Below are 22,124 nucleotides of genomic sequence, written 5' to 3'. Positions count from 1 at the left end.
TTGTAGGGTCACTATTTGGATGCGTGGATGTTTTGAATCCCATATAAATGAGGTTATTGTTGAATCTAATTGCTTAAAGAATGATTTATTAATGTATATTGGAATGTTTTGAAATAAAAAAGGAGCTTAGGAAGAATATTCATCTTAACAGTGTTAATTCTTCCAGCTAGTGTGAGATGAAGGGTTGACCATCTATGCAAGTCTTGCTTAATTTTTTCCATGCAGACGCCAAAATTTTGTTGATAAAGAGCTTTGTATGTTTACTTGTGATGTTTACCCCGAGGTATTTAAACTGTTCTGCAATGATAAAAGGTAGGGTGTCTAATCTAATATTATATGCTTGAGAATTCACTGGAAAGAGTACACTTTTATTCAGATTAATTCTGAGACCAGAGATCTTTTGAAATTCTGTGAATGCTGTTAAGACTGCAGGCACAGAATTTTCTGGGTTCGATATATACAGTACCATGTCATCTGCATATAATGAGATTTTCTGTTCCAGTCCTTCTCTGATAATCCCTTTTATCTGATCAGTATTTCGACAATGTATTGCCAGTGGTTCAATGGCAATGCAAACAGTAGCGGTGACAAGGGGCATCCTTGTCTTGTGCCACGTTCTAGTTTAAAGTAGTCTGACAATATGACATTTTATTACATGCTGTATGTTTAATTCTTTTTTGGCAGAAGAAAGTCAAAACTTTAAAGCCTTTACTTTTGGGTTTTACTTTGTTCAGCTTTCAAGCATCCTATCAATTGCCATGTTAAGTGTCCACTTCTCTTTTGTTTCAGGGGGAGCAGCTTTTATTTTCCCCAACTCAGTGTATCCTGATACAACGCCAAGAGTGGCAGCTAGACCAGGTGGAGTAATTTATGAAGCAGATACTGTTCTCATATTATGTAACTACTTGTTTTTAAAACAGGAGTGTGCACATTCATACGTAAAAAAATGCATTTGTGATTTTTAAGATAAAAAATTGAAGGATTTTCTTTCATTTTCTTAAACCAAAATATTCTTTCTACATAATGCTGTGCCACAGGGGTTTATAATTCTAGATCTGCTGGTTTTAAATTCAAGCAAACTTTCAATCAGTGGTTAATGTCTGCCTCTAGCTAAACTACTTAATTGGTTCTCTTTACTTATTTCTACATTTGGTTGCGACATTCACTACTTTTCTTCTTTTTTGTCACCAGCACATGTTCTGTTCAAACTTTGCAATCTTATTTATTAATGGCAAATATTTAAAATAAACTATACAATGTTCTTGTTTTCTGCGGTGGGTTGGCACCCTGCCCAGGATTGGTTCCTGCCTTGTGCCCGGTGTTGGCTGGGATTGGCTCCAGCAGCCCCCGTGACCCTGTGTTCAGATTCAACGGGTTGGAAAATGGATGGATGGATGGATGTTCTTGTTTTCATTGTTCTCATGTTCTAATACTAAAATTGAATTTTTTATTTGAATTGCTCTGATTATGTCAGAAAAGAAAATTTGGTCTGGATTGATAAAGACCAGTACTGGGTAATTTATATAGTATGCCAGATATTAAAATATATTGTTCTGTTGTGTATATTGTATTGTATTGACCCCCTACTTTTGACACCCACTGCACGCCCAACCTACCTGGAAAGGGGTCTCTCTTTGAACTGCCTTTCCCGAGGTTTCTTCCATTTTTCCCTACAAGGTTTTTATTGGGAGTTTTTCCTTGTCTTCTCAGAGAGTCAAGGCTGGGGGGCTGTCAAAAGGCAGGGCCTGTTAAAGCCCATTGCGGCACTTCCTGTGTGATTTTGGGCTATACAAAAATAAACTGTATTGTATTGTATTGTATTGTATATGAGCACCTTGCTCTGCATAAATACAGTTACAATATAAAATTGATCATTTTCATCTTTGAATGCCAGGTCTGTGTGGAGTTTGCACTTTCTTTCTGTGTCTCTATGGATTTTACTTTAATATTCTCCAATGATGTGCACTTTATGATGACTGGCTGCTGATGAGGGTGAGTGTGGCTGTGTAAGTCAGTGTGCCCAGCAGTGAGCTGATGGCCCAATGTCATCTTGATCCCTGTCTTGCACTCCACCTGGATAGGCTCTGGTCACCCTGCCGCCTTGGATTGGATTGGGTGGGATTGAAAATTCATACATTTGTTGATTTGGCAACATGTTACTTGTTGATTGGCACATACAAATAACTATTTCACTGTTCTCTGTACATGTTGTAATAATGACCCTATAAATCTACAGTCAAATTGAGCACTTTTTAAAAATTAATGTCTTGTATTGTATGGATGGGTTTTTACTGTGTTATTTGGTAACCTTTGCACCCCACAGTGGTAAAAGATTGTTACAGCATTTGTTCAGAAAGTACAATATATTAAAAGCATAAAGCAGATACTTTGCATTTAGGACTTAGATAGATTTTAAAGAAACCATAGAACAGATATGTAAGAGGGAGCATCACAGTGATAGATGTGAAAGGTGCTGTATAATATGTTGAACTTCTGATAGAAACAGAAATTGCTTTTAACCTAGTAAACGTATGGCCCTTAATTCAATTTTTCATCTTAACAGATTTGTCTTATGAAGCAGCAAGACGGTCAGTATGGACACCACACTCTGTGCCACCTAGTAAAGGTATGAGTAAACAAGGGTTCATTTTCATTTGAGTTTGCATGGATATATTTCAGATGAGGCCTTGTTTAATTTAATATAGCTTATTTTTACATGACAGTTATCGCAGGAGGTGGTTGACTCTTGAGTCTTGTGAAATAGTTAAATGCAAAGCAGCACAGAGATTATTAGTTGCACAGAAATTATAGTACAGTGTATAATAACATGTATCATGACCCAGAAGCTTCAGGTCAGGTCTAAAAGTAACAGCCATTAACAAAGGTAAGCTTACAGATGTCTTTGAATAAACCCACCTAGCAATTCAGAACAGATGCTTAAGTTTTAAAATAATCAAAAATATTTAGATCTTAATTATGTGAATAATAAAAAGCCTTGATACTTCTTGAAGGTTGGTAAGGATTTTAGAGGAGTTATTTTGTGGTGCTGAATTAGAAATATTTTGCTTGAATTTCAGGTTTTCATAATTTCATGTTAGTGCTGGGCATAAATTTCCAGACACTGCCTGTGTGAAGTTTTCTCCCATTACTAAAAGAGTTTTCCTCAAGGCAATGTAGTTTCACTACCACATTATAAAGACTTGCATGTCGGGCGCATTGATGGCCCTAAGTTAGTCTTGTAGTATTAATTAAGTGTGCGTGTATGTTGAGTATGCCCTCAGGGTTGCTTTTTATCTTGGTAGGATAGGCACCATCTTGCTAATCTTAAAACTGCATAAACAAGCTAGAAAATGGATGACTGGGCTTTATATATATATATAGAGAGAGAGTGGCACAGATGTTCTGACTAGTGCTACAGCTTCACAAACCTATGAGCCTCAGTACAGTTCTTCCCCAGTCACTGTGTGGAGCCTTCATTTTTTTTTTTTTTGGGTCTGTTACTGTACTCTCTATTTTCTTCCAATTTTAAAGGAAATGCATGTTAGCTTAAATTCATTACATGATAAGTGACTGCTAGTGTGTGCTTGTGTGTGTGTGAGACAAACTCGTGTCCCCAGCCCCCAGACTTAGTCCCTTTAGAATGTCCACTGGAAATAACAAATGGAAAGCCTGAAGCCTCACTGTGAAGTGGCATGGCATTTAGGACACAGCTCATTACTTTCAGTAGGAATCCAGCTGTTTTGTAACCCTAAAAGGCAATGATTAGCATAATGCAATCTATATTGTTTGTTGTTTATTTTACATTTGATAATGTTTTCAGACAAGCAGTCAGGTTTATTTAGTCATTATGCTATTATTAATTAAAAATTTTCATCAAATATTAATGTTTTTAAATACTATGTTTATAGGTACCCAGGCACCATCATCAGCTGTCACCAAAACCGAAGAGCAGCGTCCCCAGCTAGGTGGGCATCATTTAAACATGTTCCTTTGCATAGCAAATTTCAGCTGGCTTGTACAAATTAACAAAATGTGTCTAATACCAAATTAAGTTTACCTTACCCCTTAATGGGCTTTTAACACATTATTAATCTTTATATGTTTGCCTTACTACCCGCGCCCCTAGAATTGTTATTCAGATCACCAGCATAAATCACATGTTATTTTTGCCACAAGTCTAGAGCAAAAGTTTCCTCCATTTATGTCATTATACCACCTTACATACTATATCTTAGATTTTCTTTTAATAAATGTATTCCAAATAAAACTCTTAGCAAGATTGTTTATTCACTGCTGTTAGCACAAAGTGTTTTGGATCAGCAGCCTGAGTTAATCCCATAAACCCATCTTTGAAGTCCATTTGTTAACTGAAAAACTCTGGTATTGTGCAACTTGTATCCTGCATTAAAATGATTGTGAACAATTAAATAAAACTATTGATCCATTTTTTTGTACCAGCTTTGCCAGTTAAGGGTCACAGGAAGATCAGAGCCAATCCCAATATTATCAAACAGGATGTGGGTCAGCTACAGGACTCATTCAAGAAAAAGGCCATTTTAAAGTCATCAATTGCCTAATACATGCATTTCTGGGATGTAAATGGAAAATTTTATTACCCAGACAACATCTCAAGTAAACATGAGGGGAAAATGCGAACTCCACACAGACAGTGGCCAAGCCACTATCCAAGCCCAGGACAAACATTCTATGAGGTTACAGCTCTAACTGCTGAGTTACTATGCCACCCCATATTGGGTACATTTTTAACAAAGCCCTCATATTACAATACCATACCATTTTCAGACTCTTTTAGTATAGTTTAGGGTTGCAGGAGGACAGGGCCTATCCTGGCAGCACTGGGCACAAGATTGGAAACAGCCCTGGCCATGGTGCTAGTCCATTGTAGTGCCCTCTCAGAACATAATGGGGCCAATTTACAGTTGTCAAACAACCTAAACTGTGTATCTTTGGCCATGTTATTGGAATATTGGCGGACTGAAAGGAAAATCTACAAAGACACTTAAAAAACTTGCAATCTATACATAGGCACAGGATTCAAACTGAAGGCACTGGATCCATGGGGCTGGTGTGCTAACCACCTAGCCAGCAGCTCTAAAAACTGAGCATGTCTGATAATCGTAGACATATCCTGTAAACGTCTATGGGTAGAAATGATCAGTTGAATACAGCAGTTTCATTCTTACTATATTCACTAGAATATCCAACAAGGAGACCAAACCCATACCCTCCTACAAGAGCCCAAGTCACCAGAAGAAACCTGCACAAATTCAGTAAGTGAAAAATTTGATCCCTAGATGGATAGCAAGCTTTCCATAAATCTAACTGAGAACCAGTTGCTGTGAAGTAGTACTGCTACCCACGTTGGCACTCCACTGCCTGTGTATACAATAACATAGTCCATAATCCATATTTTGCACTTCTTTTTGCAAAAACTGCCAGTTCTACAATATGAAGACAATCACAGATCTGTGGCACTTGGTGCCACTGCCCTACCACCAATTTGTTTTGCTTGCTAAGGTAAAGTCATCTCCAATGGAGGATCGCAGGGATCCTCGGGTAGAGGGCTCCTTTCATCGGATCGGCTGGCCCAGAGCTGACTCAGCTGTGGAATGGCCAGTAATGGCAGCATGATGGCTGAGGTCTAAAGGACTCTAAACAAATTCAAATCCTATTATGTGATATCATCTACTGTTAAATTCCGCTCTGTACTTTAAATATTTTTATTTTACTATTATATTATATTGAGGATTACTTGTGTCCTCTTCTGTGTATTGTGTTGTATTTACCCCCTTTTTTTTGACACCCACTGCACGTCCAACCTACCTGGAAAGGGGTTTCTCTTTGAACTGCCTTTCCCATGGTTCCTTCCGTTTTATTTGCCTCCAGGGGTTTTTTTTGGGAGTTTTTCCTTGTCTTCTTAGAGAGTCAAGGCTACGGGGCTGTCAAGAGTCAGGGCCTGTTAAAGTCCATTGTGACAGTTCTTGTGTGATTTTGGGCTATACAAAAATAAATTGTATTGTATCTGCCTGCTGCCATGGGTTGGCTCCCTGCACGAGGTTTGTTCCTGCCTTGCGCCCTGTGCTGGCTGGGATTGGCTCCAGCAGACCCCCGTGACCCTGTGTTAGGATATAGTGGGTTGGATAATGACTGACTGGCTGTATCTGCCTGTTGATGGTATTTTAAGCAAGCCGCTGCTCTGAGAATATATGGTTTGTTTTAATGACATTAAGGTCCAAAATAAAAATGAAAATTTAAATGCAGTAGTAGCATTTCCTCTTTCTGTCATTCTTCTGCTCACAAAGTCATGTATCATTTTTGAAAACATTATGAATGAAATGAAATATAGCAAAACTGTTTGTGCTATTATTTTTAGATCCCTACCAAATTCTTGGACCAACAAGCAGCCGCCTTGCAAATCCAGGTAAGAATCAAATGGGCTTAAGCCGTTTACTGGCACAAAACTGAAGTTTAGTGATACTGGATTTTAAATGTAATATTTAGTCTATCATTTAATAAGAAAATAATTCATTTTGGGGCTGATTGCACTAGAGTTTGGTAATAATGTATGTTTTTATAATGTATCAGTGTGCCCACTATAGCGAATTAGTCATTTTTTAAAGAAAAAAGTCATTGTGTTTTACTCACATGGGGTGGATTTCAGATTCATGTGTAAGAAAAGACGCTTAACTTGAATCTTCACTAAGCATTTGCATTCTAAAACTCACATACTTACAAGCAAATCCACACTTGGCTAACTTAATCAACCATGGAGGCTAATTTTTTTTTTTTAAATGAAGCCACTCTTCATTATTTTGCAAGATCACTATCTAAATGGAGTTCTAACTCACATTGATGCCTGTATTATTTATATGTACCTTGAAGGTGGAAAAAATCTACAGTAGTCTATTATTACAACAGCCTCATTACTGATTCCAAAAGGAAAAAGTTGGTGGTTTGTATATGGTTTATTGTATTCAGGTCATGACTGTGGGCAAGTATTAGTGATGCCAGGATAGACTTTTCATGTGCAAAGCTTTCCCCTAACTGCAGCATGGGCTACATTCACTGCTATGAACTGCCGTGCAATGCTCTAATCATGCTGTGCAGTTTCAAGGTGACGTAACATACACAACAAACAATACTGTGAAGAGATGAATACTCTCATTCAAACATTCAGGTGATCTGGGGAGTTAGCTTTGATCTTCCACATAGGATAGCTGTCATCTTTAATGTGACAGTAAAACTGTCACCATTCACACAGACATTTAAGATTTAGCAGAGAGATTTAGCTTTAGTGGAGATTTAGCCTTTGATCCTTCTGAAGGCCTGGGAGAGGTATAATTTCTTTAGACTGTCAGAGTAAGACATCCATTTAGGTCCTTTGATGCCTTTGGATTGCTCTTTTTTGCACAGCTTGTAGAGCTGCTGTGTCTTTTTTTGCAGTGTGGTGACCAGAATTGCACACAGTACTCCAGATGCAGTCTCATTAGTGCCTTATATGGTCAGCATGACATCCCTTGTTGATATTTGACAGTTATTACAGTTATACCCTAACATTTTATTTGTCTTATGAATTCCTCCTCCACATTACCTAAGTGATATGAATGTTGTTTTAACAGAACCCCTAAAATACTTTTTAACATTTGGTTCCTATAAGTCATTATCTTATATTTATAAATAATATTTGTTTTTGCTGCATGAAGCAGTTTAAACTTGTCTGTATTATCATTTATATTGAAATGGTTGTATAAAATTGCACCCATAAATAAGAGAATAACGCATTATTAAGGAAGGCATATGGTGTGTGACTGCTCATAATATCTGTAAACCTACTTGTAAAACTGCCAGCTGTTAAAATTTAACATATGAATAAATGCCATAACGTATTTTGTAACATTATAACAAATACATTCAGGTTCATATGTTTATGGGGCAAATATTGTCACATTTACAAAATCCTATTAAATTCTTACTTGCACCATGATTAGTGAGTATTATTCCCTTACTTCGAACCTTCTGTCTTCCTTATCTGAAATACCAGCTTTACCTCAAAGTTATCATTTATATTTAGGAAAGACCCATAGTTAAGGCATATAAATTTGTATTATGATGTCTGTCAACTGATTTTTATGCATGGTAACTTGTCAAAGACTTTACACTTTTGTACATTTTTTACACTATGCTATTTCAAATATGCAAAATGTAAACAAGTGTATAATATTTAGGTTTTCTGGCTTCCATTAGCACTTTTGGCATACCAGAATTTTAATGTATGCATGCAGATGTCTATAAAATTAACAACAACTTACACAATTAATGATATGTCTTTTTTTTGCTAATGTTCAAGCACTGTTTACATCACATCATTCAAACAATGGCATGTTGGTTTCCGGTCTGTAAAAAAAAATACACCAATTGAGATTTAATCGTTAACTAAACTGAGAGCCTCGCAACCACCTGCTGTCCATGAAAATATTGTCTATGAACTGCCTAATGTGAAACAACAACACATCAAGTTTAGAAATGAATGGCTTTGAGGTGAAAACTAGACAATAACAAAGAAAGACCTTGCAGACTACGCAAAATGCATGACTCAAGCACAGCCTTCTGGGGCACCAGGTGTTTGCTAATCAGTGAAATTCTAACAAGAAATTGAAAAACAATTTTTGACATACCTGAAATTTCCACAACAGGACTCTGCACTTCTTTGAAACAGGAGCATCATACTGCTCGCTTCTTTTCCAGAAAGTGGAAGGAACGAACTTACAGTAAGACTTCCTTTGTGGCTTTTCCAGTTTAGTGCCTTCAGATGGTCCTCCTCAGCGGTGGGTAAAGATCAGGCTGCCACTCAGCCCCATTCTGATCAGTGTAATGCATATTGCTTGATATACAGTATTCCTAATATTGATCTGCTTTCTCTTTTTCACATTACTATGGATACCTTTTGGGAGCAGGTGGTACTGGTCTTTCCATACCTCTTTGCTGACAAGTACTGCATAGCCTTAACTGGGAAAAGCCCACGTTAGAAGTGCAAATATCCAATTTAAAGACAATTTCACATTAAAAAAACAATGTCTTTCTAAATAAGAAATCACATTCAATATAGGCGGCGCGGTGGCGCAGTGGTAGCGCTGCTACCTCGCAGTAAGGAGACCCTGGTTTGCTTTTCGGGTCCTCCCTGTGTGTAGTTTGCTTGTTCTCCCCGTGTCTGCATGGGTTTCCTCCCACAGCCCAAAGACATGCAGGTTAGGGGCATTGGCGATTGCAAATTGTCCCTAGATGTGTGTATGCTCCCTGCGGTGGGCTGGCACCCTGCCCGGGGTTTGTTTCCTGCCTTGTGCCCTGTGCTGGCTGGGTTTGGCTCCAGCAGACCCTCGTGACCCTGTAGTTAGGATAAAACGGGTTGGATAATGGATGGATTGACATTCAATAAAAGATAGAAAATTGGAAAAAATCCATAAGATGACAAATTTTAGAGTTGTAAACACTTCAGTAATACAATAAGTTAAAATACCGATGGAAGTATATTACTTATTTTGATCAGCATCTGGTGGGGCTATGCCCCACTGGCCATTAATACAGAAATGCAACTGTTGGCTTCCATTCTTAAATATTTTGGTTCAAAGCTCTCTAACAGTCATCAGACATCCACCATGCCAACCATCATGAATTCTATAATTTATTAAAACAGAGTGTAAATCAAAAACTGCGTAAAAACTATTGCCAATGCTGTCTCAAGCCAGCACATTTCGGGATCGTCATCCGTTCTCCTGAACTAGCACATCCTCCATTTGATCCCTTGAAAAAAAATGGTGATGTTAAAAATGACTTTTATTGGCATGTTGTATTTTCAAGCATTTTGTTTTATTATATGGGCCTTAGCTTAAATAACTGCCAGGATACCTGAGGGACCTAAACCTCAGTTCTCCTAGTCATCAATAAGACCCATTTCAACAGAATTTATTAAATATCGTGAATTGAATATTTGTGGGTATGGCTGAAAAAGTACTGAGAAGGGTGACTGGGAAACAGTGCTTTAAACAAAGGGTCATAAGACTTAGAACAAATTAGTTATTAGCTAATCAAATGCTTTTAATTAACTTAATGGAATACTAAATTTCTAAAACTTCAGATATTCCCAAAGAGTGAACTGCATCATCTAATGTGTTAATGCTATACTTAATCATGATATTTCATGGTAATTCAAAAAGATTGAGAAATTTGATGATGATTCTGAATTGCTTAATTAACTAAATTTCAGAATTTATACTGAAGCTAATAATTCCCTTTGAGGAAATTTATCTGTTCCTACTCTCTGTGAACATATTCTATAATCTTCTAGTGGAATACAATTTCTTACATCTGGATTGTTAGGGATTTAACTTCTTTTTTCATTTATTTATTGACTGAAATACAGTACCCTTTCTCCTTTGGCAAGGTTATGAATAAAGTTAAAGTTCATTACTGAACAATGCCTGTTGTGTTTAGCAGCACCCAATATCAGATACTGTCAACACAATTTTTATTTTCTGTTGGCTTCATTTACCCATTTCTAGTTCTCTATAAACTTGCGTCTTTTAATCAGAAGGTAAGGTTATAAAATATTTGAGATAATTTCCTCATGGGTGAATTTGCTTACATAACACTTACAAACAGCATGTCTTTAGATCTTCAAAAATACCCAATCAGGAGAGATGCCATAACATTATTCTAATGCTATGGAAAGGGCACACTAAATTCATGCCCTGAGTTGGAATTCAGAAAAATATATTATTATGTCATTATTTTGATTTTGTTCATTCAGTCTTGTCCATCCATATTATAAAATACTATTGCTGTTTAGTGTTATGAAAAGCTTGATATTAAAAATACAACAAAAAAACAAACCATCCTGAACAAACCCGCACCTACTTATGCTACAGTCAGTGATATGCATAACACATTTTTATGAAAACTTACCCAAGCAAAGGGCATTTTAACTCCACACTCCTGTTGTAAATTACTGAGCTCCACAAAATGAGGCTTGACTCCAAAATTTTGCCCCAGACTTCACTGAAGTGTACCATCAAGGGGAGCCTTACCCCAAATTCAAGAAGCAGGCTTCAGGCCTGCACAGCCCCAATACCAAAAAAAGGACAGGCTTATTCATTTAAAAGTACAAATAGAAAGTAAGGCGGCACGGTGGCGCAGTGGTAGCGCTGCTGCCTCGCAGTTAGGAGACCTGGGTTCGCTTCCCGGGTCCTCCCTGCGTGGAGTTTGCATGTTCTCCCTGTGTCTGCGTGGGTTTCCTCCGGGCGCTCCGGTTTCCTCCCACAATCCAAAGACATGCAGGTTAGGTGGATTGGTGATTCTAAATTGGCCTTGGTGTGTGGGTGTGTTTGTGTGTGTCCTGTGGTGGGTTGGCACCCTGCCCAGGATTGGTTCGTGCCCTGTGTTGGCTGGGATTGGCTCCAGCGGACCCCCGTGACCCTATTTGGATTCAGTGGGTTAGACAATGGATGGATGGATGGATGAATAGAAAGTAAAGGAGAGTAGCAGGGAAACCATCCGCATGTTATCATACCCAAAAACAATAATTCTTTATATCCAAATGTTTTATTTGTTAACAAGAATAAGTTTCATTCAAGAGGCAAAAAGAGATTATGCCTGAAAGGTATGCTTTGGGCAAAAAAAACAGTCAACAATCCCAAATATCTAATAGTATAAGAAAGCCGAAGTCCAAAACCAGAAAATCACAGGATGAAAAACAACAAGCATTGAAGAATCAGAAACCAAACGTCAAAGGAGAGCCAAGGAGCAGTACTCAGATTCTAATGCCCTACCAACCGTCTTGTGGTCTTAAATAGCACTGGGGATGGACCCACAACTTTAATGTAAGGTGGCCCGCCCCCATTAGGCTCAATGTGTAAAAAATAGGGTGCAGAATATAAGAAACAAATAAAGGCATTATTAACATCGTATGGAAATGAGCAATAATCCAGTAATAATAATAATAATGTTTTATATAGCACCTTTCCCATGATTAAACAATATTAAATAAATAAAGCAAAAAGAACAAATGAATTACAAAATTTAACTCAAAAGAAGATAAAGAGAACAAACAAAAAGAAAAAATAAATGAGCCAAAGAGAAGACTGAAAACTCCACACCAACTGTGATCTGGTTGTAGTTATCACATTGCTTACAATATGGGGAAATGTGTCTGGTTGATGGAATGCAACCCTGGACTGCATAAACTGGTTATACAATGTCCAAAAATAAAAGTGTCTACTGATGCATTATATGACTAGTAAGATTACCCTTGTTCTTTAAATTTAAATGATGTATCATAGTTCACAAAATATGTAATATTTCTAGTTCATAGGATCCTATTAGTCAGTCACTAAATAAACATGTAGAGGCAAAAAAGTAAAAAAATAACATTTTCTGTATGGTCTGGGAACCAGTAATACTTACCCTGACCTATTTGGATCCTACAGTCAAATACTTTTCTAATGGGACTAAAACATTAATCTTTATTTTCTGTGACTGCTGTGTAAATATGTCACTCAGGATCCTAATTAACCTTTGTTTTTCTTCTCTTGACATTTTTTCTCAATTGCCAGGGAGTGGTCAAATTCAGCTTTGGCAGTTCTTACTGGAGTTACTGTCAGACAGCTCCAACTCTAACTGCATCACATGGGAGGGCACCAATGGTGAGTTCAAGATGACAGACCCTGATGAAGTGGCCCGGCGCTGGGGAGAACGTAAGAGCAAGCCCAACATGAACTATGACAAACTAAGTCGTGCTTTGCGCTACTACTATGACAAGAACATCATGACCAAAGTGCATGGCAAGAGATATGCTTACAAGTTTGATTTCCATGGCATTGCCCAAGCCTTGCAACCACACCCCCCAGAATCGTCAATGTACAAGTACCCATCTGACCTTCCCTATATGAGTTCATATCATGTTCACCAACAAAAGATGAACTTTGTTGCTCCACATCCACCAGCCCTTCCTGTTACGTCCTCCAGCTTTTTCTCTGCTCCTAACACATACTGGAATTCGCCACCTGGAAGCATTTATCCTAATACTCGGCATCCCCCTACTCATATGCCATCTCATCTTGGCACTTACTATTAAAAGTCAGGTTTTGTCAACTGTGGCAATAAATAATGGACCTTTATTGAAGGCAAACCTAAGTAAATACAGGGCAAAAAGAAAAAGGATGAAAAGGGATAGAAAAGGTCATACAGTACATGCCTGTTGGCACAGAGAATGATAGTTAGTAGGTTTGGACATATATGCTATTCCAGGATGTTTGAAAACTGATATATGAAAAACCACCAAATGCAATAAATGAAGAGACTGAAGGAAAGAGCATGTAGAAGCAAGGGACTGTGGAAGAAACGAAGAAGAAGGAGAAGAGATCTGATGTGTAAGACATGTATAACCCATTATGATGAGCTTACTAGAGGAACTACACAATAACTGCATGACTTTATTATGAAATATATATGAAAATACCTTATTTAATAAATCCAACATATCAGAATGAATGGCAAAGTAGAAAAGAGGCACATCCACTGAAAGCCATGAAAACGACAAATGGAGACTTCTTTTCTTTGTGTATTTTATAAGAGGAGGGATTTTTTAGCCTTACAGTATCAAAATGTGAAACAAATGAAATGGTTATAGGATGTTTTATTTTGTGGAGAGCACAAGACTTTTGAGCCATATGACAAAATGAGGAAGTTTGGTGGTTTGACAAAGATAAAATGAAGATACTGTCTGAAGCTGGATGTACATGAAAAGCAACAATGTTTCAAGAAACAGGAACTGCACGAAGAAGAATGAGACTGCACTCAAAACCAACAACTGGACCATAAAGTATTCTTTATTTTGGACACAATGTGCCAACGTTATCAGTATTAAACTACTATTTATGGTAGTGCATATGGCATTATTGAAGTTAAACTGATTACTTGAGTGATCTTGGTTTTATAATGGGTGGGGGGAGTGTAACCTAGAAATATGTATCACTCTCTCTCACTCTTTATCAAATTTGAAAACTGGAATATGAGCTGCCTTTTAAAATTTTCTGCAGACCTCAAATGTTTTAAGGGAATCTTCTCTTTTGCCTCTAGAGGGTGCAGGCATTCCCCTTTATTGCCAAAATGATTTATCAAAAGTGCCAATTTTATCTTTGTTTTTTTTTTTTTCTGAGTCGCGAACGCTGTGCGTTTGTTAGATGAACTTTACAATTCAGTGTTATTTTGTTCTCTTTTTATATTATAATTATGTAACTTATGCATTTATACACTACGAGTTGATCTCGGCCATCTGAAATCGAAGACCAAAGTAAAAAAAAAAAAAAAAAAAAAAAACAAGCAATAAATATAGAAAATATAGAAATAGCAAGATGAAAAGGAAAACAAAATATTTGTGGCCTTGAATTTTAACTCTGTATGCTTTTATGTTTACAATCTATAAAATACTTAGAAATGCAAGTAGTATGCAATGAAAAAATAATAAGCTTGGTCTGGCATGGCATTTCAGACATATCTTTATTTTTACATTACCTGAAGAAGGAGAGGTTGAATGGGTAATGTACAGGGACCTTGTAATGTCAGGCAGAGATTTTACTTCTAAAATAAAAGGGAAAGAACATCTACCATAGTATGCAGTACATTTTTTCCATTGTGTAATTCTAATAAAGTATTTTTAACACAATTGAATCTTCCGTCTTTCTTTAACAATGAGATCTGAATTTCATTCATAGGCGGTTACCATTTTACAAGAGGATGAATGGCACCTTAAATATTAAATGGCTAGTTTTAAATGTATTTCATTGTGATCATGGGTATTGGTGTGACATGCATTGGAGCCTCATCAAGGTTTGCGTCCTGTCTTCTGCCCAATGGAATATGCTCTAAATTGGATTCAGCAAGTTTGGGAATAATATGTTTATGATGTTAGTTCAATTATTTAAATACTCTTCTAACCCTGGGGAGTTAAAATCAGATCCTGGAAGGCTGCAAAGTTTCATTCCTGCCAATTTTTTCCACAAGAGCTGCTAACTGAACAGACTTACCTTAGTTGTAATTAACTTGTCTTTTATGATTTAGATCCCTCAATAATGAGATGCAAAGAACACTAACATTTCACTTCCTAACTTGTTCCCATTTGAGAGTGTATCCATCATAAAGTTTTGGTTCCAATAAAATAGTTAAAATGAAAAAGTGAAGATCTAAGATCTAGTGCACACTAACAGGTATACATCTGAAAACTCATCATAATTCTATCGAATTTCTGGAAATAAAAGTGCAGTCCTAAGCAACATAACAATGAGAATGATGCACTGCTTCAAAACCGGCACTTCACTAATATGTAAACACATAACTGAGCGGTGCGCACCTTTATTGTCGGAACAGCCATGCACATCCAGTTATTATGCTCTCATAGTGATCTGTCTACTCATATCTCTGTGCTGTCAGTGTGTTTCTGCCATTAGTTAAGGTAAGTTAATTTTGTGTAGTATATTTGTTGATATCACTTTATAGATTTGGCTAAAATAATTGAAAAAAATGGAAATATGACTGAATGTTTTTATTTATTCTAGTGATGAAAGTTGAACTGATGTTTAATAAAGTAGAAAATCCAATTATTTTTTATATTATGCTTTATTTGGGACTGGCATACTTATTCCTATTCAAGTCACGACAGAAAATGGTTCCTAAAAAGAAGTCGGGAGCATAAAATCTGAAAGAAAAAAAAAACGTACCGAAACACAACATGAGTACTCAAATACTTTAAAACAATGGATTTGAACCGGAAGTAAAAATTTAAGTGAAGGTCCGCCACACCACTAATATGTAAATCCACAACTGAGTGGTGCGCACCTTTATTGTCGGAACCGCGGTGCACAACCAGTCATTATGCTCTCATAGTGATCCTCTTTCTCTACACTCTCAGCGTTTTTCTGCCATTTTTTGAAAATATTGCAATTTTTTTATGTTAATAAACAATTTTGCTTTGCGCCCAGAGCCCAGACCACCACAACATCAAATAACTATGTGTGGGGAGGTTTGATGCGTACAATCTGTATTTATTGACAGATTGACATCTAAGTTCCAAATATGGTCCTTTGATGCTAATTAGATTTTGATTAAGCTTGATGGGGTGCAAAAATGTTTGACCATTACACACGGCCGAATTTTATTCTGTCCTGAATCTTTGTTTTTTTTATATATTGTGTTAATTTTATCAAAAGTATTGTAATTTGTGTATGTAAATAAATAAAATTCAAAACTAATATTTTTTTGTTTTCTTTGTGAATACAATAAATTTGTTTTATCCATTTTGATTGGAGAAGGGCACTTATTTTCCCTTTCTGAACTAGGCATCATTTTGCCATGCTACGACTCTGACTCAAGAAGCTGGCGTGAATAGGGTAGGACAATACACCTATTTATTTTATTCAGTTATTCAATTTATGAATCATGCAAAGATTTACAGTGTACCTTTTTTATGACAGTGAGAGACTAGCAGTGACATTATATGTGCTAGAGTTGCATTTTTCAAAATTTATACATTATTTTTCTAATGCTATTGACTGTTACGAGGTATATTAACATGAACAATATCCACTCAATAAGTAATTTTTGACCAGTTCAAAATTTTTGTTTTTGCTTAAATAACTCTTAGAGGAGAAAGTGAGTGATGATATTACATAGCTGCATATCACACATCTTCAACCTTGAAGACATCTTTTAAAATTTAGACGGACTGTTCATTTTCCAGGTTTCCTGAAATGATTCAAATCACACTATAATTTTATACAGTATACTCATAATCCAACAATAAGATTATCAGTAATAGTAGAGTGTGTTAAGGCTTAATTAAAGTTTTTTGACCTCTTCTGTGAATTGAAACATTGTTGAATCGTCAACAATGAATGAAATAAACTAAGGGCAACCTTAACTTGTATGAACCCGGATCTCAAGCTCGTACCACACATAATATAGTATTCTATTCTTTAAGTAAAGTAACTAAGACCACTCGGTCGTAGGTCAAACACAGCATTCCTTAACTTTGAATCTGAAATCCTCAACCTGAAACCACTTCACTTTATGGAACTCTCCACTTCATCTCTCTTCTTGTTCCGACTCCATCTGCAACATTATTAATCCCGTAACAGCGCACCATGTATATATGCTTTTCTGTGTCAAAATCTTGCAATACAGTATTTAAAATCAATTTTTGTATTGATCAACATAAAAATCCTCTTTTGTTTTGCTGATTTTGAGTTGAAGGTTGTTGTTCCTGCACCACAAGACAAAGTCCTCCACAAACTTACTGTATTTGGACTTGGATCCATTATTAATGCGGCCTATGATGGACGAGTCATTACAAAAGTGAATGAAAAGGAAAACTCATTCTAGCTTGTAAGAGATCTAGGACTTGGGAGACGATTCAAGACAAGGTGAAGGAAAAAAAAGCTATTCTGGTGTGACTTTAAAAGCAAATTGACACTTACTAAGCCCTAATCGAGTGGAAATTGAAACTGAAACTGCTTTTCTCCAGCCTACGAAAAAATGTGTAAATCCGGCCCACCTTAAATCTGTTCGCACCTCTCCGTCAGCGTCTTTTGTCCTGTAAATGTGCAGATAAAGACAAGCAGCTGTTAGGCTGCTATTCCATCCCCCCACCACCGCAGAACGTGCACAAACTTCTCCCAGCTCATGCCTTGATTATCTGGGAGTGAAGTGCTGGAGTTTTAGAGTGGAAATAATAGATTGTTATTTGGAACACATGCATTTCATGTGTGTTCTGCTTCTACAATAATCTGTGTAAACAAATTTGATAAAACAGAAACGTTTTTCAAATTTTAGTAATAAATGACAAAATGTAGGCATAAACTATATAATATGTGAAGTCTGAAGTCCAAAGATCAAATAAACACTTCCACAAAAGGTTCAAGGACGATACAGCAGCTTCCGTGGTGTAGCGGTAAGAATTGCTGACTTGTAATCAAGAGTCCCCTGTTAGATCCTGACTGTCGCCTGTATTTACCGTTTTCAGTAGTGAGCTGCTCTTATTGTTAATATTATACAGTAAACACATACATTTGGTTTGCATTTGTAACAGCCGGTGTACATTTATAGTAGTTGTAAAAGTTACTGTTTTTTTTTCACTTTTATTCTCTCAGTCACGATCACGATACATACTACCACCCAAGGGATCTGACGCTGTTACTTTTTATCTGAAACTGGGAATAACTGTAGATGTGAGTGGTGTTTTGAGGCAATGGAACTGGACATTCTCTGATCTAGATGGATAAAAGCTGACACACAAACGCTGTTGAATCTGCCTTCTTCGTATCTCACAGTCACTTGATTTTTTTTTTTTCAGTTTTATTGAGTGTTCCAGCTCACTCTGAATTAGTATGCACCTTATGGTCCATGATGTCAAAGCCGCACTGACAAAAAAAAACAGAGACATAGATGTATATGATATTTGGAATAACTCATTTTATGACCTGTATAGTACATTTCAGAAAACATTGTGGCACGGATGCAACATTATTCATATTCATTTGCATAACATCTTCTAGTTGTAATCAGTTACTGCATGTTTCACATGTTTTTTTTTTCCCCGATTTTGCCAGTCCCGACATGTTGCTCTATGGTGCTGTTTCTTTTGTACTCCAGGACATGCAGAGGAAAGAATAATACAGAGGTCAGTTCAGCGCTATATGCAATCATCAGATTCAAATGTTAACAGTTCACACACACGCAAGGACCGCCCTTCCTACATTTACAACATGTGTACGTGTGGCAATGCACACAATTCTCTTTATGCTTTGGTTCCTATTACACACCTGAAAGAAAGAGACAATATATGTGAAATTTTGAAGAAATCAGATCAGGTGCAGGTCACGATAGCTCGCTGATTCCAGATAATCACTTGAAACTAGAAATGGCCTTGCAGTCCGCGCTTTCATCTACTCCTCACGAGCCAGAAGCATCAGCTGTAACCGGGGTTGCCACTTCACCCGCGGAGCATGAAAGCCGAAACGATTTGTCCGAACTGAAGGAAATGATCACAATATTGCACACGGCCATAAATGAGCTTAAGAAAGACATTCTGAAAAATATGAAAAAAGAAATAAATGGCTTGCTCAAGGCAAATGAGAAGCTGCGGCTGGAGCTGCAAGAGATGCGGCAGGAATATAAAGACTTGGATAAACATATATATAATCATTTTGATGCAGCCTTTAAAGATATGCTGAGAAAAATTGAGGAACATATTCAGGAAAATGAGTCTAAACTGAGAGAACTTGCCGATCAGCTGGAAGACGTTAAGCAGACATTCACGGCTCGAATTGAAACAGTGGAACATCTGAATCTAATGGCAATGGTAAAGCTATAGCTGCAAATTCAGCTGACAGACAGACTTGTGGCTCTGGAAGATGGATGCAGAAGGAATAATATTAGAATCGAAGGTCTACCTGAGTCCAAACCCAGTAAAACTCATATCTGAACTATTCTCAAAAATACTTGCAGAGGACTTTAAATCAGATACAGAGATAGCGGCAGCTTATCGCATATGTGGATCAAATACCTCTGAACCTAGGTCTTTAATTGTCCGCTTCGAGAGATTACAATTTAGGATTAATGTAATGGCACTTCTCAGACACAAACAAGAGATTATATTTGAAAACAATAACATTCGTATTTTCCCTCATTTCTCACCCTCAACAGCTGCTAAACGTGCAGCTTTTTACAATATTAAACAGCAGTTACGGAAAGCCGATATCAGATACAACCTCTTGTATCCTGTGCATATTCAAGACAAATATTACATCTCTCCTCCACGGAGGAAGCAGAAAAGTAATTAAGAAAGCTGATCCCAACACTTTTTTTTAATAACGATAGTGAGTAGCATCCTGTCATGGTATGGCAAGAAGATATTACCTGCTTTCTGATCCTCTTGCATCTTTTATGCTTATATTAGACTTTATCGGCAATAGATATCTCTACTTTTTAATCCTCAAACGCCACAGCTGGGGGGCTTGTTTTGTTTTGGACATGCTCTGTCTCTAGGTATGTCAGAGGACTAGGACTTTGTGAAGTGGGGTTCAGCCTCAAATGGGGAGGCAAAATGGGGGATTAGCGGGATAAGGGGGGAGAGAAAGAGAGAAAGCTATATCTAATCTATCCTTTTAATCCTTATAATTATAACTTCCAGCAATAGGCTGCATGGCAATAACTCGTGGGAAAATTGGAAATTAAGGTTAAAGCTTTCTCACTTCCAGTTAAGACTACAAAATGATATCAAAAATTCAGAATCAATGTCACCATGATGGGACAGTTAACTTTGTCAGCTGGAATGTTAAAGTCCTGAATCAAAAATTAAAGAGAAAGAAAGTATTCTCTCACCTAACGGGTCTAAATGCTAAAAGAGTATTTTTACAGGAGACCCACTTATTAAGCAAAGATCAGTTCCAGCTGCAAAAAGACTGGACTGGCCAAATGTTCCATTCCAGCTTTACAAAGAAAACTAGAGGTGTGAGAATTCTTACACATATAACAGTCTCATTTGTAGCATCAGTTGTAGTATCTGATCCTGAAGGGACATATGTGATTTTCATGGTCAACTTCTTTAACTGTAAAGTGATTTTGATAAATGTTTATGCACCCAATGTCAATAATAGGGAATTCATGCAAAATGTATTTGCATCTAAGGATTCCAATGAAACTGCTGTAATTCCCGGGAAACCAGGATCAGCCAAACACGCATATATAGCATGTAAAAGTGTAAAAATCGATCAAGAAATAACAGAGTTATAGTTGAAAATAATTAAGTGGCACAGTTTTTTGGCTTACGGTGCAGTGTGTTGCTGATTAATTCAGTTAACAACAGACCAGCAGCAGTCATCAGTCTCCTGGTTCCGACTAAGACTGAGCACAGTGGACTGGGAGGAGTCAACACTCTGCAGCTCACAAATGCTGGGACAGGGCAGACATCATTGACATGTCAGACAACGGCTTTGAACAGCAACTTGAAATTGCAATGTGTCAGTCTGTTGCATCTGCATTATCTGTGCCAAGAAACTTGCCATCACAGAATGATGACAAGAAACTGGATGCATCAGTAAAAGCTGAAATGGCGGTGCTTCAGAGCAATGGCAAGCGCGGGCATTGTTTAGAACAAGTGTATCAGTATCTGATGACTGTGCCGCCTACTTCAGTGGAGGCAGAGCGTGCTTTCTCAGCGGGTGGCGTACTCTGCACGAAGGTGTGCTCTCACATGGATGACTACACACTGGACACGTTGTGCTTTCTGTGCTCTTATTACTGCAACTAAGTAGATACATGTACTTATATGACAGCATGAAATGCTTGTAGATAAAGTTAGTCTTTTACTGGTGTCAACATATTGTAGTAGTTTTATTAAAAATAAGTGCCGGTCATTCTAAAACCATTCACATGTGAGATGCCCGTGCACTGTGTCATCCCCAGGAGTCCAGGTGAGGCTCTTCATAGGAAAAGACAGGCTCTGCATTCAGAGCTCAACCTCTTAACAACCAAAAAAACTGAACAACTAATTTTTAAATTAAGATATCATTACAGTACTATGAACACGGAGAGAAAGTTAATAAGCTCTTAGATCAACAAATCCACAAGCAAGAAGTTCACAATACAATCCCAGTAATCACCAACACGAAAGGAGATAAAATCATTGACCATAAAAATATAATGCACACATTTAGAGACTACTATAAATCCTTATATTCTACTGAGTTCAAAGGAGACAACACACAATCTAATGCATTTCTGGGCAAATTACAGATACCACAAATAGATACTTTTATTGCAGAGGAACTGGATAAGCCTCTGGCATTATCAGAATTACTAGATGCTATAAAGTCACTTCAGAGCAGGAAATAGCAGGACCTGATGGCTACCCTGTCAAATTTTATAAGAAATTCTCCATTCAGATAGCTTCCGTCTTATTAGCAACATTTACAGAAGCTAGAGACAATCAAATTCTACCTCAAACTTTTCGCCAAGCATTAATCACCGTCTTTCCTAAATAAAACAAGGACTTATTA

General features: G+C 37.2%; 1 protein-coding gene across 4 annotated transcripts in view; it reads left to right on the top strand.

Annotated features, from left to right (window-relative positions):
• Window positions 1-14,736, top strand: part of erg (ETS transcription factor ERG) — a 289,025-nt gene extending 274,289 nt beyond the window's left edge. For 3 of the 4 annotated variants that reach the window (XM_039744465.1, XM_039744468.1, XM_039744466.1), the window contains 6 exons: window positions 790-858; window positions 2,564-2,626; window positions 3,909-3,965; window positions 5,217-5,291; window positions 6,395-6,442; window positions 12,627-14,736. In XM_039744465.1, the coding sequence (XP_039600399.1) occupies window positions 790-858; window positions 2,564-2,626; window positions 3,909-3,965; window positions 5,217-5,291; window positions 6,395-6,442; window positions 12,627-13,147 (833 nt within the window). In that variant the 3' untranslated portion in view covers window positions 13,148-14,736. The remainder of the gene's footprint in view (window positions 1-789; window positions 859-2,563; window positions 2,627-3,908; window positions 3,966-5,216; window positions 5,292-6,394; window positions 6,443-12,626) is intronic. The other variant, XM_039744467.1, reaches the window with a different exon arrangement.
• Window positions 14,737-22,124: the final 7,388 nt, after the last annotated feature.

This window comes from Polypterus senegalus, chromosome 2 (genome assembly GCF_016835505.1).
Source record: "Polypterus senegalus isolate Bchr_013 chromosome 2, ASM1683550v1, whole genome shotgun sequence".
Lineage (NCBI taxonomy): Eukaryota > Metazoa > Chordata > Cladistia > Polypteriformes > Polypteridae > Polypterus > Polypterus senegalus.
This window is presented reverse-complemented; position numbering and strand designations above follow the sequence as displayed.